Genomic DNA, 18,233 nt, shown 5'->3' with positions numbered 1-18,233 from the left:
CTAGAACATGAAAAATATTCTCAGAAAAGTTTTCCTTTTCAAATCCATCCTTTATCAAAAGCAATTTAAAAATGCATATAAATTACAATTTGTTTTTTTTATTTATTGATATTATTTATTTGAAATGCTTAAAAATGTGAATGGAGCACCTTTATATCACAGATGTCCAACCAAAACCTCATTAATCTTTATCACAGAGAACCCTGGTTGATGCTAAAAAAAAAAAAACAACAAAAACAGCAGCTCCTTGGATATCTGTGGTTTTTCAAGGTCTTTTGGTATCTTGTTTTTTCGGCAATGTCTGAGCATTCACAGCAAAAAGGGTATAAATGCTCTTCTGTTCCTTGGGTATGACTCATATTTGCTAGTGTAAAGGTCATGACAAAGCTGTGCTGCTAGTGCCTGGTTGAAGAGCACATAAAGGACCACAAGCCACCAGGTGAAAGACAGGCCTCTGAAGACAAAGCTCAGTGAGATGTATATCAGCAGCTCAGCAAAGTAATGAGGGCATGAAACCAGCTCAAACCACCCTCCTTTTGGCACTCTATGATTCAGTGTCTCCACACTTCCTACAAGAGGTGACAAAAGACAAGCAGATGCAAACGTAAATAACTTTCCGATTCTGTTAACACAACTATTAATAAACTATATTAGAATTAACAGAAAAAGTGTACATTTAAAATCACTGATAATTGGTAGCACAACAAGCAGAGAAAACCACATGGCCTCACCTGATTTTCCAGTGCGAAGCTGGGCCAGGAGGACCATGGACTGATGCTGCAGCAGTGAAGACCCAATGAAAAGTACAAAGCCCAACACATGAAGCCATTCCAGCTGAGAAAGCAAGGTGCCGGTCCCTAAAAAGAACAGCACAACCATAAATACAACCTGGGAATAAAGTGTTTAGACTGTACTAGAACCAGACTGACCTTCACCCTCACGATCTGAGCAGAGCACCGTCAAACCCAGTATGACATAATACCCCAGGCCGAACACATACTGCACTACATGCATGACTCCATCAGAGAAAACACTGACAAACAGGCACTCCAGCAGCCTTCGGAGGGAGTGGAGACAGAGCAGCAGCTGCACCAGCACAGTCGACAGCTGTGGAACTACAAACAGCACTGATATCAGACATGTGTAAACATCAATGAGCAAAGCATGAACAAAAATCAAACAAAATGTTTGGTAGCTCACCTTGACTGTCAGTGTTTGGTACACCTGAAAAAAACTCTACAATCCCTGTCAGCCATGATGGCAGTGACTGACGTTGAAATATGAAGTTAAGGTAAAAGACCAGAAGAAGACCATTCCAGCCAACAGAGGTGGCGTAGAAGTGCCAGAACCACCTGATCAGAGAAGACAGCGGGGCCAGGTAATGACTTCTGTGCTGTGACTGCAGTAAACACACTAGACTATTTATTTAACGAAATAACGCATATTCATAATACATTCATCACATCAGAATTTTGTGTCGTTGAATCACCTTTTCGGGACGTCAAACAGTCGCATCCAGGCGTCTCGTTTGATGGTTTGTTTGGTTTTTCCGTACCGTATAAGATCCTGAAACAACACTTGAAGACGGAATGTTCCACATTTCATCCACACATGTGGCGACTTGTGAGCACAAAAAGCTACGAGAAAACACAAAGCCAAAAAGGACCATAATATATCAACAGGGCTAAAGCTAACACCATCCCAGATCATTTTTGAGCCCTGCGGGTCGTGGACATTGTTATGTGCAACGCAGAAAAGAGCCCGTCGGAAACGTTTCGTTAAGGTTCCGGATGAAATGTTATAACAGGAAATACCATTCAGTTATTTTTGCAAAAGTTAAATGTTGTAATTGCATAAAAAAATCACGCATTACGTCAGAGAGAAGAACGGTGAGATTGGTATTTAGATTTAAATCAACACAAATGGCTCAGCAGGTGGCAGCACCTGAATCTCGGTTCACAAACCAAGCAAATATACTTCGATTTATACAGCTGATAAAGCACTTTCTAAAACTTGATTTATTTGATGATATGTTTTTGTATATTATATCTTAATGGCTTTTTAAAGATAGATTTTGAAATCAATCTCTGCCGTCCCTGAAAGTTACTTAGGTCTGCTTTAATTTGGTTTTTGCTGTCTCACATAATCTGCTAATCCACTTGTGTAGTAGCGGTCAGATTAGGGCAGCAATTATTGACATTCTTTCCATTCAATCCACAATCAACTGGTAAATTAAATGTCATTCAAACAAGTATATTTTGCTCTAAAAATACATAAAAAAGTAAATATTGCATTTTTTGGCATCTAATCTAAAAATAATCTGCACTGTTATTATCTCAATAGCTGCTGGAGACTGAATCAGATTTATCATGTCAGCTCTCGTTCAAGCTCTAAAATCATCTTCAATCTTTGACCTAAGGCATACTGAGTGGTAAGGACTAACAAAGCTGCTTGGAGGAGCAATAAAACAACTCAAAGGTTAACAAGTCCAACATTCCTGCTTCCAATCCTTGAATTCTCACATCAAGAATGTCATTTTACTGTTGATGTGATATAACTGAAAGAGCAGCAGGGGAGCATTTTGATGCGAATGTAAACAGTTTACTGGTTTCACATTCACATATTGAAATTTCTGTAAGAACAGTGTTGGTGTTTTTGACCTTATGGCCTCTACACTTGACTCAGGCTCAGTTCTTGCTGAGCTTTCTCCTCACATGATCACACTTATGTGCTTTCTCTGTACAATGTGCTAATATGTCAAAGGAAAAGTCGGTGTGTTTGGATAAAAGCCTTGGTAAAGCCTTTGAGGCACCAGATTCCAGGATGCCTCTTAGAGGAGCACAGTATCCTGTCTGAGGAAGTGTGGACTGTTTCCTGTCCCCCTCCCTTCTGTGTTCTCCTCTGTTTTTTACTGTGCCAAGAGTTGGACCCTCGTCAGACCCCTTAAAAATTTTACATATCTCCCTTTGTAATCAGGATGTTGCCTACAAACCAGAATCAGGTTCAAGAAGATTGTGAGAAATATTTTATATTGCACAATTATGGGAGATATAGATTCAGTTACAATTAATGCAAGATGGGCACAGTGAGGTCACAGTCTCATCACTGTATGTATTTGGTCATCTTGTCCCCACACAATTGAAGTCTATCACACGAGCCAAGGATTTATGCCTTATTCCAGGATTTGCAATACATTTTAAACTCCATTTGAACTTGTGCGCTCACGATCACATACATGTACCCAAATAAAAGTTACATTAGCAGATTCACTACTTGTATTGTTGCCAGGATACTGGGAGGCTAGTATTTAGGAGAGCAGCAATGTACCAATTTTTAGTTTTGACAATGTACATAAAGAAAACTGTATCATTTAATTGGGGCTACATTAACCTGTTCATGTATCCTTGCCCACTGCATCACCCCTTTCCTCATAATTGTGCATACAGATCTCCTCTTTCTTTTTTCATTGATTAGGACAATGGAAAAGTATGCTCTCTCTCTCTCTCTCTCTCTCTCTCTCTCTCTCTCGTCTTTCTGTGTTGAATAGTCATGGGACGTTGACCTTTAAAATTACTTTTTTCAAAGCAGTGTTGAGACGATTCATCACTCCAATAAGACTTTTGTTGATATGTGTGTTAAAGAAGTTTGCTTTAGTAGACTTTTGGGGTACACTTTTTAATTGTTTTTTCTTCATGGGCTGTTTCTTTTTCCATGGTAAGTGGGCCGATGTTCAAAGCAATCCCCTCAGAGTGAATGTGGAAAATAAAGCAGATAGAAAATGGAAAATGTTTCCAGCCTTTCCAGAGGCTCATTTGGTTTCCTCCGTGAAGTGATGGCTAGGAGGAGGATTAGTAGGCAGGGAGTCCCTGACAATAACAAACAGTGGTGCTCCTTGTTAAAACATGTCAGCATGTACAGACACAAGCCACCTTGCTGTATATAAAAAAATAAATTGCTGCTGGAACCCTGCATATACTACAAGAAACATGAAAAAAATCTTATATTGCTATATATGTTTCTATATATTTAAAAACAACAAAACACTGAAAAATTGTCGTCTCTCTCTCTCTCTCTCTCTCACACACACACACACAGAGTAGGCTACATAGTTGGTGTGTTAAACTAAATGCAACACTGAATGAATGTCAGCGCATTAACATCACATCTCAGGGCGATTCGCGATGTGCGCTGCTCGTTAAAGTTTCTAATATAAAAAAGTTTTACGCTCTGTCAGAGATCAGTGTGTGTCCCTCCAGCAGCCAGCAACAGGTCCCGTGTCAGTTTTTTAGTGAGAGAGAGACGCTCCTCCCCCGCAGGCAGCCCGCTGAGGCGCGCTTCTCCATCCTCAGCAGCAGCAGCTCTACAGGGACGCACTACACTCACCATCCACTGCTGGCTGCTTTCATGACTTTTACACTCTCCCTGGAGTGGAATATACAGCATCAGTGGTCAATGGACTAGTAGAATGAGGGAGTAGTATCATTTGATTGTTTTTTTGGTTTTTAAATTGGACTTTGATGAGGACTCTGTCCATGTCTTCTGGCGGATGATGGCGCAGGCAGGCTCCGTCATTCCACTTCTTGGCATTATTCTGAAAATCACTTGTGTAGCTGGTAAGATATTAACATCACAATGATTTACTGGTTTATTTAAAAGAGAAATGTGGGAGTTTATACTCAATGGCTGTTCAGATTTTCTGTCAGGTTGAGTCATCTGGCGCAGGAATTTCCTTCAGCATACTGAAAAACTTTGTGTGGTCTTTGGGTTCATCTTGTTATGATTTTTCTATATGAGTATGACCGTATATTTGCTGCGGGATTAATTGGTAAAAGTTAGAATTTGAGGTAGCTAAACTTTTGTACAGTAACATGTGAAAAAAGGCTGCCTAACAAAAGAAAAGTTGGTTTTCAGATGTGTTAGTTTAGGAATGTGTCATATTAAAGCAAATGTGTATGATATGATGAGTTAAACGTTTAGTTATTTTTTTTCCATACCATGCACAATGGGCCTTTGGGCCTCATAGGGAGGAGGTGGGCAGCCTGTGTCCTCAGAAACAGGAACCCCACCTATAGGCCACACTGTGCTGGGCTATTGAACGTGAGCCTTCCCCTGCTTCCTGTTTTGACACAGCTCCGCCATTTGCTGCAGCAATGGAAAAATGACCCTGTGTAACACGAGACACAGTTAAACTCATTCTTTATTGAAAATTGTTGGGTTTTTTCATCACATTTTGCTTTTGCCCTGATTGCATTTCCGCGGCGTGTGTATGTGTGTGTCTTTCCAAACAATAGTGACCTCTGAGCTGACCCTACCTGTCTGTTATAGACGTACAGACTAATGTCATCCCTGCTGGTTGTGTTTGTTGCTGGTCTTATCTATGATTGAATTGTGTTGTTAAATCACACAGCCATTGAACTGCGGTTTATGCCTGATCCTCCAACGCTCAACATCTATGGCGTCCACAGGATGAACAAATCTGACAACCTCGAGCTAACATGCAGGTGAATGTTCCTTTCTGCGTTCCTTCTCTTCATTTAGCACATAAGCAGCATCCATTAAAAAGCTCTGTCTCTCTCTGGCAGAGGTCGTCAGTACCTGAAGTGGTCGACCCCTCCAACCAGCACTCGCTTCTCCACCAGTGACTGCAGTGGATCGGGACTCTTCTGCACAACACTAACGATCACCAATGCAACAGTCAATGAAACTGGGCAGTACCAGTGCTCCTACAAAGATCTGAAAGTTGAAGATGGCAAGACTTCAGCGGCGGTTTACGTGTTTGTCCATGGTAAAACTCATTTAAACATAGCCTACTCTCAGGTGTTTTGAGGCAGCATGTGTTACCACCTTCAGCCTTGGCCCTGTTAGTGTTGATATGACTCTGATGCTTTATACTAATTGCAGGTGTGCTTTTATTTTAGATTACAAGGTGCCATTTGTGCCGTCTGAGAAGGAATATGAGGTGGTGTTCATCCGGGAAGGAGAGCGAGTGGTGATACCGTGCCGAGGCTCAGTGGAGGATCTCAATGTTACTCTAAACACTGTAAGAGTCTCACAAGTTGAAGCAACTTCTGTATCAGCGATAACCATTGTATCACCATTTAAAAGGATTTAGCACTGATTTTCTATAATGATGAAGCGACTAAAAAGAATATTAAAAAAATAGATGTATGCTGCCTATCTCTTTCCCTTGTAGTCGTCCACCAACTTTGGATTCTACATTATCAAATAGTACTGTTTATGTTGAAAAAACTGACCTAGGTGATTTTGGACCATTTTGCCAACTACCTGCTGAATCAGTGATTTTCTTCTGTTTGCTTTAAACCACTTAGTGTTCCTTGTTGTGACCTATTAGGTGGATGGTGTCGCAGTGTGAATTATGCACAGTGTACAATAACCTATAGGGTCAGTGAAGCATTGACTCCACTTTTTCTTAATGGCTAACATGTTATTTCCACAGCTAAGGTTTACCACTAGTTTTGACAGGTCAGTTGTCGATGCTGCGTTCATGTGTGCGTGCGACCACTGCTCACTTATTTCTGGACCAATCACAGGACACTTACGTAACTCAAAGTTCCTGTTGTGCTGGGAATGACAATGAAACTATCAAATGGAGTTCTAGGAATCGTTCTCAGATGATCCCGAGGGACCCATGTTCCTTATCAGTTCAGGGCTCTTCATTTGTTTATTGTTATGTAATATAAGTGTAAAATATGCTGGTGTTGATTTTTGGTACTTTTGGTTCAAAATCAGTAAATTTCTGTTTCTGTCAGAAGTATCCCATTAAGGAGCTTCATCCTGATGGGAAGGACTCTCTGTGGGATGCCAGGACCGGCTTCACTGTTCCCACTCACCTCATCAGCTATGCCGGTGTTGTGTCCTGCCAGACTCATATTGGGAATGAGACATTTAAGTCTCCTCTCTACATTGTTGCTGTTGTTGGTAAGATATCAGTCATGAAAATGAAACAACATATCAAGTCATTTTAATCTCCTTTTAAGACTGTCCAAATTAAGTTTCCCATGTTGTGAGTCATTGTGAGTGAAACTAGATTAAGCGCTGAGCCAGTGAGTGAGTCTGTACAGAGTGTGGAGTCTCAGAAAAACAATGGGCTGTCCACTGACTCCTGCGTCTTCCCTCCCTTTTCCGCAGGATACAAGATTTATGACCTCACCCTGACCCCCACACAAATGAGGCTGTCTGTGGGGGAGCGGCTGGAGCTCAGCTGCACTGCCCAGACTGAGCTCAATGTGGGCATCGAATTTAACTGGACGCACTCTGGTGGAGCTCTGGTCAGTATCCAATCCTTCCCTGCTTTTAATCCCCCCCATTTCACTAATGAACTCATGTGACAGTCAGCCGCTTTGACTCAGAAGTGCTGTATCTCACTTCCTGTTGTCTTAGCACATATTCGTTACTTCCTGCTTTCAGGAATCTTTCACTTATCTGTGCAGCTCCATGTCAAAGGTGACCAGAGGTGTTTTTGATGAAATCCTCTGCACAAAAGACAAATTGCACATCTGTTGTGTCTCCCTATTTCAGACCTCTGCCAATGGTTCAAGGCCGTCCCATGCGGTGTCTCACAAGAAGAAGCTGTGGGACACTCTGGAGCTGTCCAACACGCTCATAGTGGATAATGTGACGGTAGATCACACTGGAGAATACACCTGCACTGCTTCCAGTGGGCAGATGGAGAAAAGTGCCACAGCGTTTCTGAAAGTTTATGGTGGGTGACGTGAAAACATATTCAATTTACTTTACAATTGAGAATTGTGTTGCATTACTGGAGCTACTGACTAGGCTAAATATTTCTTTATTCTTTGCTCTAATGAATGCACCATGGCATCTAAAGGAACGAGTGTGTCGTCTACTGCTGGCCGACATTTGACACTGGTAGTACTCATACTATCATGCTGTGCACGAATGACCTTTAATTTGTTGTCTAGTAGAATGCTAAAACTAAGAAAGTGTCATAAAACCTGAAAAACTAAATTATTAGCAAAACCTTTATTTGTCCCACAATGGGGAACCTGAGTGAAATTCTTTTTCCCCGTCGGGGAATCGAACCCCACACAATGTCTTTATCCTCCTTTAACATTTCTTCCTTGTCCTAAATGTAAATATTCTGTATTTTTCTGATTGCCTTTGATTTTCTTATCAGTTCTGACAGCAATGCAATCACTTACAATCCACTGTTTATTCCTTTGTTTGTGTCAAGCAGTTTCCTGTTTTTCTGATCGTGTTTATCTTGAAAACAATGCTGGTTAACTCACAGAGAGGAATCATTTCAATTATATACTGACGTATTTAGTGGGATTTTTGACCCATTTTTCTATACTTTCCTCTGGACTTTGCATTTTATTTTAATTATAATTGTATACAATTGTATTTCCTGTGTCTCCAGAAAAACCTTTCATTGATATGAAAGAGCCCTGGGTGAAGGTGTGGGAGGTGAAAGTGGGAGAACAGACGTCTACAGTCATTCCTGTCAAGTACTCAGCCTACCCTGAGCCTGGCTTTAAATGGTATGTTCTCCAGAGTCCTAAATTTTACCATAAATAGGTGGTCATGCAGTTACAATCTGATGAATGAGGGTTGGATTTTGTGTAACAACACCTTCCTCTGTCTGCCCAGGCAAAAAAATGGACAAACAATGAGGGATGACTACAGAATAAAGCAGAAGAGCGATGCCCTCATCATCCGTGGAGTCACAGAAATGGATGCAGGGAATTACACAGTGGTCCTGACCAATAAGATTACTAAAGACGAACAGAGACGCTCCTTCCAGCTGCTGGTCAACGGTCTGTGTTCTCTGTTCTTGTACCTTGTTTTATTCTCTTTGGAGTCAGAGAGAGTAACACTTCATCTTCCACAACAGTGCCTCCTCATATCATTGAGAAGGAGGTGGCAGGGGACACTGATGTGTATCCGTATGGCAGCAGCCACACCCTGAGGTGCACCGCCCGTGGATTTCCCACACCTGCACACATCCAATGGCAGTGGATGTCCAAAGATGACTGTCCAGAGGCCTTCATGTAAGTCACCTTCCATTCGTGTGTGAGTAAAAGAGAAGAAGTGAGGGGGGGTTCCCTTTGTGTAAGCCTGCAGTTCACGTACTCAGTCACTCATTGTCAACAGGTTGTTGATTTAGAAGAGGAATAGCTGCTTTCGTGATGTTGACAAAAACAAGAGAAGAGACAATGAGAGCACACTCTGACCTGATGCAGATCAGCGGATGTGATTCATTCTCTGCACAATGTCCATTTTTAGAAGAACATCAATTATTCAGGCTCAGAATGTGCTTACTAATTTTGTACTGTCACAAACATGTGGCACAAACTGTGCATGGCTGTTACTTAGCCATCAGCTCTGTCTCTGCAAACGGCAAACAGGACAGCCTAAAAAACCTTAAAAATGAGAGTCTCCTGCAGTGATTTGACCAGTGTTGGTGGTGTGTGTGTGTGTGACCGGAGAAGATCAGCAGCAGGTTCCTTATCTCCTGCCTACACATCCCAGTGTTTCCTCAGTGCTGCGCTGTTTCCTGTTGTCATGCTCTCCTTCAAAAAGGAGAATCTTCCTGCTAGAAATCTGTCTTTTCTTGTATACATTCTTTCCCGTTGTTTTATAATGATATTTGAAAAAATACCCCAAACATTTTTATTTCTTGTTGTAATAGTAGTTTGTGTGTGCCTCAGATAAAATGTGCAAAAAGTACAAAGAAGAGTGAAGCAAAAAGATTTTTATTTTGCTCTTGTTGTCCATCAGGTCCGGGCTGGTTAAGTCTAAGATACAGCTGGAGGATTGCACTGGTTGGAGAGATATCAGCAACAGTACTGGTCCCAACCATGTAGAACGTATTTCCACTGACACTGATCATGCACAGAAGGTAATGATTCCTGGAGTACACCTCCACCTCTGCCTTTGATGGGGTACAAATGAAAGGCTGAATAACTCACATATGAAATGATTATCTTTAGAAAATCATGAGCTCTTTGAAGATTCAGAGGGCTGAGGTGCATGCTCTCTACAGATGTATGGCTGCCAACAAAGTAGGAGAGGATTCACGCATCATCTTTTTCCATGTGACACGTGAGTGCTGAGATCTGTCTTTCTCATTTGACCTCTTTTTTTATGAACTTAGTGTTCACTTCTCTCTGCATCTCCCTGCTTAGGTGGCCTCGAGGTGAGCATGTCCCCATCTAATGAGCCCTTGGAGGAGGACCATGTGGTTCTTCGTTGTAAGGCAGACAAGCTGATCTACGGCAACCTCACCTGGTTTCGTGTCACCAACGTGTCTGACTCGGAGCAGGTTGCAGCAGTGCAGCCATGTCGCTCCCTGACTCTGCAGCAGAGGCCCATCTCGCAGGCTGTGATGTACAGGGTGCAGGGCACCAACATGACCTTGGAGCTGTCGCTGCCCAATGCAACGCATCAAGATGAGGGGCTGTATGCCTGTCAGGTAGTAAACAAAAAGAGTGGAGAGAAAACCTGCCTGCTGCGCCGTCTCTCTCTCAGAGGTGAGACAAATTTAATGTTTTCATTTTTGGTAAACAGTGTTTCGTTTCTGTAAGTTTTTAAGTGTGTCTTACACTTTAAAAATTTTAGATCTCGATGCTGCAAAGATCCTCAATAATTTCACTGACCAAAAAGTTAATGTGAGCGCGACAATCACTCTCCACTGTGAGGCTGCTGGGACGCCAAATCCAAGGGTGGTGTGGACCAAAAACAACCACACAGTGGTGGAGGGCTCAGGTGGGATATGATCAGCTTTACACTGAGAACCAGACTGAGGTTACAAAAGCTGTTATATAATAAAAAAAAACATTTTGGATTGTTTTCAGGGGTGATTCTGAGTCAGCACAACCACAGTCTAACAATTCAGCGTGTGAAGAAGGAGGACAGTGGTCTGTACACTTGCACTGCATGTAACAGCCGTGGCTGTGACACCTCACAGGCCTATTTGACAACCGAAGGTCAGTCTCTGTAGTATTTCCAGTGTGCTTGTGGCCTGATGGTTTAACATGTACCAAGTGGGACATATAGGAACACAATGCTTCTAAAATGTAGTCGTTATCTGGGTAGCCATTTAGCCTGTCCTTGGTGTGTAGTTGCAGTTATTTGGTGTCTCTTTGCGTGTGTTTTGTGCCTGTTTAAAGTCATTTTCTATCCTTTGATAGTTTTCTTCTTGTCCCCGTTATCTTTTATTATATTTTGTCTGAATAATCATTTTGTGAGTTTATTTTAAGCTTTTAGGTGATTCCATCATTACTCACAAAGATCACACATCTATAACTGGCCTCAAGATTTCACCACTACACATCACACATTGACATTTTTGATATCAAAGATACAGAGTAAATATAACTTTGCTTCCGAATGACAGGAAGTTGGCCCAGTTAACGCACATCCTCCTGGGAGGTTCTAAATCCAAAACAATGAGGAGACTGCAGGACAAAGGGAGAGGCCAGCCCTGCCCCAGCTCCAGGCTCTGCTCTACTGTCCACCCTTTTTCTGTCCTGAGCACAGAGACACACACACACACCAAAAAACAAACAAATGCACTAACTAGAAACAGGGCCTACGTGACACTGTCCCCGCCAGAAGAATGTAGACCCAGTTACAGCAGCTCAGGGCTCTGCTCAGGCGCCAGCGCTGCTAATAGGACTGACCTGCTAATGAGAACATCTCTGTATATCTGGTAAACTAATACTAAAACTATACAATGAGTAAATTTAGCCTGCTGTGTGTCTTCTGATTGCCTTATAATAATTCATTAGTCAAAGTATAAAAAAATACAATGAACCTAGGATAAGAAAAAAGTGCCCCAAATTACCCTCATCCTAAACTAACCTTCAATAGATGAAAAATATACAGAAACCTCCTTTTTATGGCATTTCCCCATAGTTTATTTTTTTACATTCCCTAAGCTGGATTGTAATGGAGAGAACTGGACCTTTACACCGTGCATCCACACACTACTACAGCTCTATTAGGCGTTTACCAAGTTGTCTTTGGCACTAGTTGTTCGTAATGACTCCTGGCTATTTGTTTTGACTAGATAAAATATCAGTTTGCTTGCAGTCCAGATTCCAACAGTCTCCTTCCTCCAAACTAAACACAGACACACATGTGTACTGTCAAAAGACAAACCCAACCTGTCTGAAGTTTATGTAACACTGACAAAGAACGTCATTGAAATTGTATCAACATTCCTCTGTCACTGACCTACATCTTTCCTCCATTAGGTGGGCATCAGTTCATCTGATCTAAACATCATCTTTAAATTCTTCTTCAAACTATGTTGTTTTTAGGTGCAGAGGAGAAGACTAATGTGGAGCTGATTGTTCCTATCGGATCTGTGGTCATCGCCATGTTTTTCTGGTTACTGATCGTCTTTGTCATCCGTGGAAGAAAGAAGGTAAGAACTTCCTCATCCACACGTCTTCTTCCTGCTTATTGTCCCTGCTCTTACACACATGGGGAGCTGATAATGAAAAATACCACAAACAAAACAAAAATGGTGTTACACACATGCACAATTACACACACTGCAGGAGTGTGTGATTGATTAGAAATGACTGGTCTGGCTCTCGGTGGACGTTCTCTTTTGTATCCAGAAACAACGAGGCCACTCTCTGCTCCCATAAGTCACGTAGGCCTGCTTCACTGACTGGGCCTCTTTTACTGGAAGGGGACCAGAGTCACCAAAAAACTGCTGTCTAGTTTTATTGTAGTGAAAGGGAGGAGCAGAGATAGATAGCATTAATTCACATTTTATCTTTCTGCTTGTCTTTGATATTTGTCACTAAATCACTGTTCCAGCCAAATGGAGGAGATCTGAAGACGGGCTACCTCTCCATGATCCTGGACTCAGAGGACATGCCCATGGATGAGCAGTGTGAAAGGCTCACCTATGATGCTAACAAATGGGAGTTCCCTCGGGACAGGCTGAAGCTAGGTAAGACACTGTAGTTAGTGCTGTTTAAGGAGGCGCTTCTCACCTTCAGCTGTTCTTCCTGTGAGGAGGGCAAAGTAAACATAGGTTTCCCCAAAGCTGATTCCCCTCTTACAGTGCAACACATCTCCACTGTAGCTAAATTTGTTTATTCAAACTCACAGCACTTAAAATAGAAGATAAGGACAGAGAAGGGATCACCACTGGAGAATGATTAAATTCAATCAAAATAAGAATTGAATTTCTATAAAATAAAATAAAACAAATGAGCAACAACAGGCACGTAAGACAATCCTGGCAGTGACATTGTGTTTCCATCACACACGTTTTTCATTAAAGGTGAACCACTGGGACGAGGGGCGTTTGGCCAGGTGGTTGAGGCAGCTGCCTTTGGTATTGAGAAAGCTACAACATGCACCACTGTTGCAGTCAAGATGCTGAAGGGTGAGTGTTTTTTTTAATCCTCGTTTCCTGCATGCTGACAGTATAAACACTGAAAACCCTCAGACATGTAGAACTGATGTCCTGTCTGTGTTATAGAGGGAGCCACATCCAGCGAGTACCGTGCCTTGATGTCAGAACTGAAAATTCTCATCCACATTGGACATCACCTCAATGTCGTCAACCTGCTGGGAGCCTGCACGAAGCCCGGGGGTGAGTAATTACTACCACAAGGACCTATGGTGTACAGAATGATGAGCCCTCTTGTGTCCTGAGCAAAGAAGCACACTTTAATAACATCTGTGTTTATATCGTCTGTGGCTCTGTAAGGTGTCATTATAAGTTGCTGCCCCCTCTCACTTTGATCATTAACCTCTATACTCTTCCCTCATCTTGCAGGGCCACTGATGGTGATCGTTGAGTACTGTAAACATGGAAACCTCTCCAGCTACTTGAAGAGCAAGCGTGGGGAGTACAGTCCCTACAAGGTAAATGATGTGTAACCCACAAGCAGCCATTAAAGCCTCCCTCTGATGTGGTTACACGCAGCTCAGATGGCTGCACTTACAGCCACAGTTCTGACCTCAGATCATTACGCAGCAGTGCACTCCACTGTTAGATTATAGCTAACATAGATATTGCATGGATATTTTTAATGGTGCTTCTATTCCTCTGTGGTAACAGAGAAGGCGGCTGGACAGCCAGAGGTGGATGTCTGCAGAGGAAGATGTGACTGACGGAGATTTAGGTCTGGGGAAGGTTGCCCAGCTGGACATTTGCACGGGAACAGCTGTCTGCTCCACTGCTGGAGACAAGACTACAGGCAGCATCATGGACATGCAGGAAGGTGCAGATGACAACACAGTTTTCAGGCAGCAAAGTCCTTATGTGTCCTTGTCAGGCCTCATATTTGTGCACCTCTCTTGCAGAGAGCTCAGACGATGACCATCTGACCATGGAAGACCTGATAAGCTACAGCTTCCAGGTGGCCAAAGGGATGGACTTCCTTTCATCTCGCAAGGTGAAATCACTAGTGCCTGAAGTTCTGTGTGCACATGCAGTCATTAAGGCTGGAGATAATTCTCAGTCTTTGGCACTGTGAATGTAAAAGCATCTCTTTGCTCTGTAGTGTATCCACAGAGACCTAGCAGCCAGAAACATCCTGCTTTCAGAGAACAATGTGGTGAAGATTTGTGACTTTGGTCTCGCTAGAGATGTCTACAAAGATCCTGACTATGTCCGCAAGGGGGATGTGAGTGTTCAAAAGTGATCTATAGACTTTCAATGACTTCAATATGGTCAGCCAATTTACATTGCAATCACTGCTGCAGGCCCGTCTCCCTCTAAAGTGGATGGCTCCGGAGACCATATTTGACCGTGTTTACACAACACAAAGTGATGTGTGGTCCTTTGGGGTCCTTCTCTGGGAGATCTTTTCCTTGGGTAAACCTAGTAGCAATCATTCAACAGATAATACATAAATTACCTTTGTATACGTGCACCATCATCTTTGTTGTCTTCATCTCCTTGCAGGGGCTTCTCCCTATCCGGGTGTTTGCATTGACGAGTCCTTCTGCAGGAGACTGAAAGAGGGCACCAGGATGAGACCTCCAGAATACGCCACCACTGAGATGTGAGTGGGGAACTGATGCAGCTGAGCACTTCAGAGAAATATAGCTCTCTCCAGACTTACTGTGATTGTGATTCAAATTGCATGTGTTGGTAGATACCAGACTATGCTGGACTGCTGGCTGGATCGTCCTACAGACAGGCCGACGTTTGCAGAACTGGTTGAACATCTGGGAAATCTGCTACAGGCTAGTGCCCAACAGGTCTGTTCAGGACAAAACAAATATTTAAAATGCCATCAACACATCACACATTCAAACAGAAAACAACAAGCTTGCTGTTGTTACTGCTGTCACTGTGCTCTGATTAACTATCCATTCAATTAGGCACAGCTGACACAGCAAGCTCGCACCCAATGTACTGAGTGTTGCCAAGAACTTGTGGGAAATGAAAAAGCAAACAAACTAAACCAAATGACCTTGTTCACAATTTTATGGAAACATTTTACAGTTTTCACTTTGATCTTAAATGTGATTTTCACTGATCCAGTTTAAATTTAAAATAAGGTCATTAAAGTTTTCTTGATCTCTAGGATGGGAAGGACTACATCCCCCTGACAGTAGGTGAAGCTGAAGGATGCCCAGTGGTCCCCGACCCCAGGAGGCCTTACAGCAGGCCCCAGAGTGGGGAAATTCTAGAAGCTCAGCTTCACTATGACCACCCATCATCCCTTGGGTCAGTATGACGCTCTCACCTGTCACTGTACATTGCACTCAACATGTGTGTGTGTGTAACTAATTGATTCTGTTCTGTACAGTCTGTCCCAGCAGAGTGAAAGGTGTGGCCGGCCCCTGAGTGTGAAGACTTTCGAAGACATCCCTGTGGCACGCAGCAGTGTCATGGTGACGATCACAAGCAACAACACCCTCATTCAGAAAACAGTTGTAGTCACACATTATCTGCACTTTATCTGTCAAGAACAATATTTAAATTTTCCTCAAATACAACAGGAAATACACATTTATTTGAACAACAGAAGTACATAGTGTAATTTATTCTCATGTAGTATTAGAGAAAAATGTCCTCTAATTACATTTAGAAAATAGAAACTGTGTTTTTTAAGGAAGTATATCAAATAGTCCTAATCACTAAACAGAGCCTCACTGAAGTAGGAACTAAATCTTTCTTTATACAGCTACAGTTGTTTGAGTAACTGACCAAAAATGCACGCACACATGCAGCATCCACCAGTGTTCATTTGAACTGTTGGCCTTTGACAGGAGGGACACATAGACAGCGGTATGGACTTCTCACCAGAGGAGGTAAAGGGTTTGAATCAACAGCTGCCAGCCACACCCAACTTCAGGTGAGGACTAAACATCAGCATACAACTTAATGTTACTCATGTATCTGGGAGCCATTCATGTCTTAATGTTGTGAATCAAACTTTGAATCTGTGCAGCCAGCTGCTGCGCTGTAAGAGCAAAGAGTCTCTGGCTTCGGAGTCCTCGAATCAGACGAGCGGATATCAGTCAGGCTACCACTCTGATGACACAGACACCCCCATCTATGCTAACGAGGAGGTGATCATGAAGCACAACATGCTGAAGAAACCTCCGCTGCCCAAGACGCCCGAGAAGTTCAACATGGAGATCCGCTACAGCACTCCGCCTGTCTGACCCCCCCCCCCCCAAAAAAAAAAGTCTTTTCACTGTACAGTAGTAGTTTCCTTTCCACAGGTATGTTACATTCTATGAACAAATGCACATGCAGTAGAAATGGGTTCACTGTGGTGCTGAGATATTTTCACAAGAGATAACTTATAATATACCAGCAGGAAAATATGAAGGTTGAATGATAAGTCTGTAAGCTCTCTTTGGACAGCCGGAGGAATGCTATCATGTTTACACAGCGAGTAAATGTCTGAGGAGCCCAAACATGGGTTCACGCCTTCTTCCTGAGGCACAATTCACCTACTTCCTTTACTGCAGGAAATGGTATCTGGAATTTTTAGATAATTGAATCAGCAAATATTTTCATTCTTTTATTATTCTTTTGTTTTTCGTTGGCTGGTAAGGCAGTTGTCCTATATCAGAGTTTTTTGAGTCACATTTGTACAGTTCCTTTTTTCATATTACCTACAGTATTTTATTAAAAGTGTATCACTAAACTGGCAATAAATGTAACTAGTTTTATAAAATAAAAATACTCACAGTTTAAGTGTGTTCTTCTGAGTTGTTTATCCTTGCAGGTTCGATGTGGAAAAAAATCTCCATCACTGCCTTTTCATACAACCATAAAAACTCATGAATCTGTTTCTTTGTATCATACACGTCTCATTTCCTGTCAGTGTGTTTTACACAAAGCAAACAATGCCTTCTCAGCCTTGGTGTGAGAGTGTGTCCTATAGAAACAATGCCCCTCCAACCTTGGGTATTTTCATCAGTGCATTCAGCTCACAGTGCCTGTAATAGCCCCGCCAAGGTCAGCATGAGCCAGTAGGGCAAGAAAACAAAATTAAAGGGCACATTTTCAAAACAGGTTTACAAGATTATGAGGAATTTTGGATGCTTTTAAATGAGGTGTAATACTCACACTATGGCTTGTCTCATTAAATGAATCATTAAATGTTCACAGAGCATTATTATGGTTGCTGGGTTTTTAAGGGCATGTGGCCAGTCTGGGTGGATGATGGTGAGGGATGCATTAGAACAAAACGTATTTTGTCCGCAATCAAGGACAACAAACCAGGCTAATAATAGCACACTAGAGGAAACAACTCGCAGCCTCTGAGGAGTCATTTCCAGACTTCCACACACAATACTACGGAGGTTAATTTTAGAGGACCTCCCTTTTACAACTGGAGGACAGTAGGACAGCCAAATTACTGGGATGATTTATTGAAGTCGTACAGATTTGTCTAACACCCCTCGTTATTTAAACCTGTCATCCTGTAGGAATGTAAAGGAGAAGTAGGCACTAGTGCCCTCTTCTGTGCCACAGATGCTTCTTCTGTAGATGAAAACCTTCAATCAATCATGATAATTAGAAAAAAGGCAAAACAAGTAAATGCAAAAGCATTATTAGTTGTCAGAGTCTTGCTTGTGGCAACGTTAAGAAGACAGATATGAAAATTGGAACAAATGACTGACATGTCTTCCAGTGCAGGACCTCAGAGTAATTTCCTCAGGAATGGACAAACAGGCCAAAGGCAGAGCTCTGCATGGACAGGAAATACCTTGGCATTCACAAACAGACTGTGAACCATCAC

The 18,233-nt window shown here is 42.3% G+C and overlaps 2 protein-coding genes across 3 annotated transcripts; one reads left to right on the top strand and one right to left on the bottom strand.

Annotated features, from left to right (window-relative positions):
* Positions 1 to 244: 244 nt before the first annotated feature.
* srd5a3 (steroid 5 alpha-reductase 3) lies at positions 245 to 1,737 on the bottom strand. The gene is made up of 5 exons (XM_028404290.1): positions 1,490 to 1,737; positions 1,201 to 1,352; positions 930 to 1,115; positions 732 to 857; positions 245 to 569 (listed from the first exon to the last, which is right to left on the bottom strand). Exons 1-5 carry the CDS (start codon positions 1,708 to 1,710, stop codon positions 310 to 312), a joined length of 945 nt encoding a protein of 314 aa, XP_028260091.1. The 5' UTR covers positions 1,711 to 1,737; the 3' UTR covers positions 245 to 309.
* A 2,539-nt stretch (positions 1,738 to 4,276) lies between these two features.
* kdr (kinase insert domain receptor (a type III receptor tyrosine kinase)) lies at positions 4,277 to 17,182 on the top strand. 2 transcript variants are annotated; one of them, XM_028404121.1, is made up of 30 exons: positions 4,277 to 4,613; positions 5,408 to 5,501; positions 5,583 to 5,785; positions 5,919 to 6,040; positions 6,774 to 6,939; positions 7,150 to 7,289; positions 7,540 to 7,723; positions 8,402 to 8,522; positions 8,632 to 8,798; positions 8,876 to 9,032; positions 9,763 to 9,883; positions 9,975 to 10,086; positions 10,170 to 10,514; positions 10,603 to 10,749; positions 10,839 to 10,970; positions 12,309 to 12,415; positions 12,820 to 12,955; positions 13,292 to 13,396; positions 13,493 to 13,606; positions 13,793 to 13,881; positions 14,078 to 14,240; positions 14,323 to 14,414; positions 14,523 to 14,645; positions 14,725 to 14,836; positions 14,927 to 15,026; positions 15,120 to 15,225; positions 15,555 to 15,697; positions 15,780 to 15,864; positions 16,243 to 16,328; positions 16,425 to 17,182. In XM_028404121.1, the coding sequence occupies exons 1-30, from the start codon at positions 4,547 to 4,549 to the stop codon at positions 16,639 to 16,641; spliced, it is 4,056 nt and encodes a 1,351-aa protein (XP_028259922.1). In that variant the 5' UTR covers positions 4,277 to 4,546; the 3' UTR covers positions 16,642 to 17,182. The 2 variants fall into 2 exon arrangements, with proteins under 2 accessions (XP_028259922.1, XP_028259921.1); XM_028404120.1 differs by having other exon boundaries at positions 6,771 to 6,939.
* Positions 17,183 to 18,233: the final 1,051 nt, after the last annotated feature.

Source organism: Parambassis ranga, chromosome 4, assembly GCF_900634625.1.
Source record: "Parambassis ranga chromosome 4, fParRan2.1, whole genome shotgun sequence".
NCBI classification, from domain to species: domain Eukaryota; kingdom Metazoa; phylum Chordata; class Actinopteri; family Ambassidae; genus Parambassis; species Parambassis ranga.
Note: the sequence above shows the minus strand (reverse complement) of the source record. Positions and strands in the feature narration are given on the sequence as shown.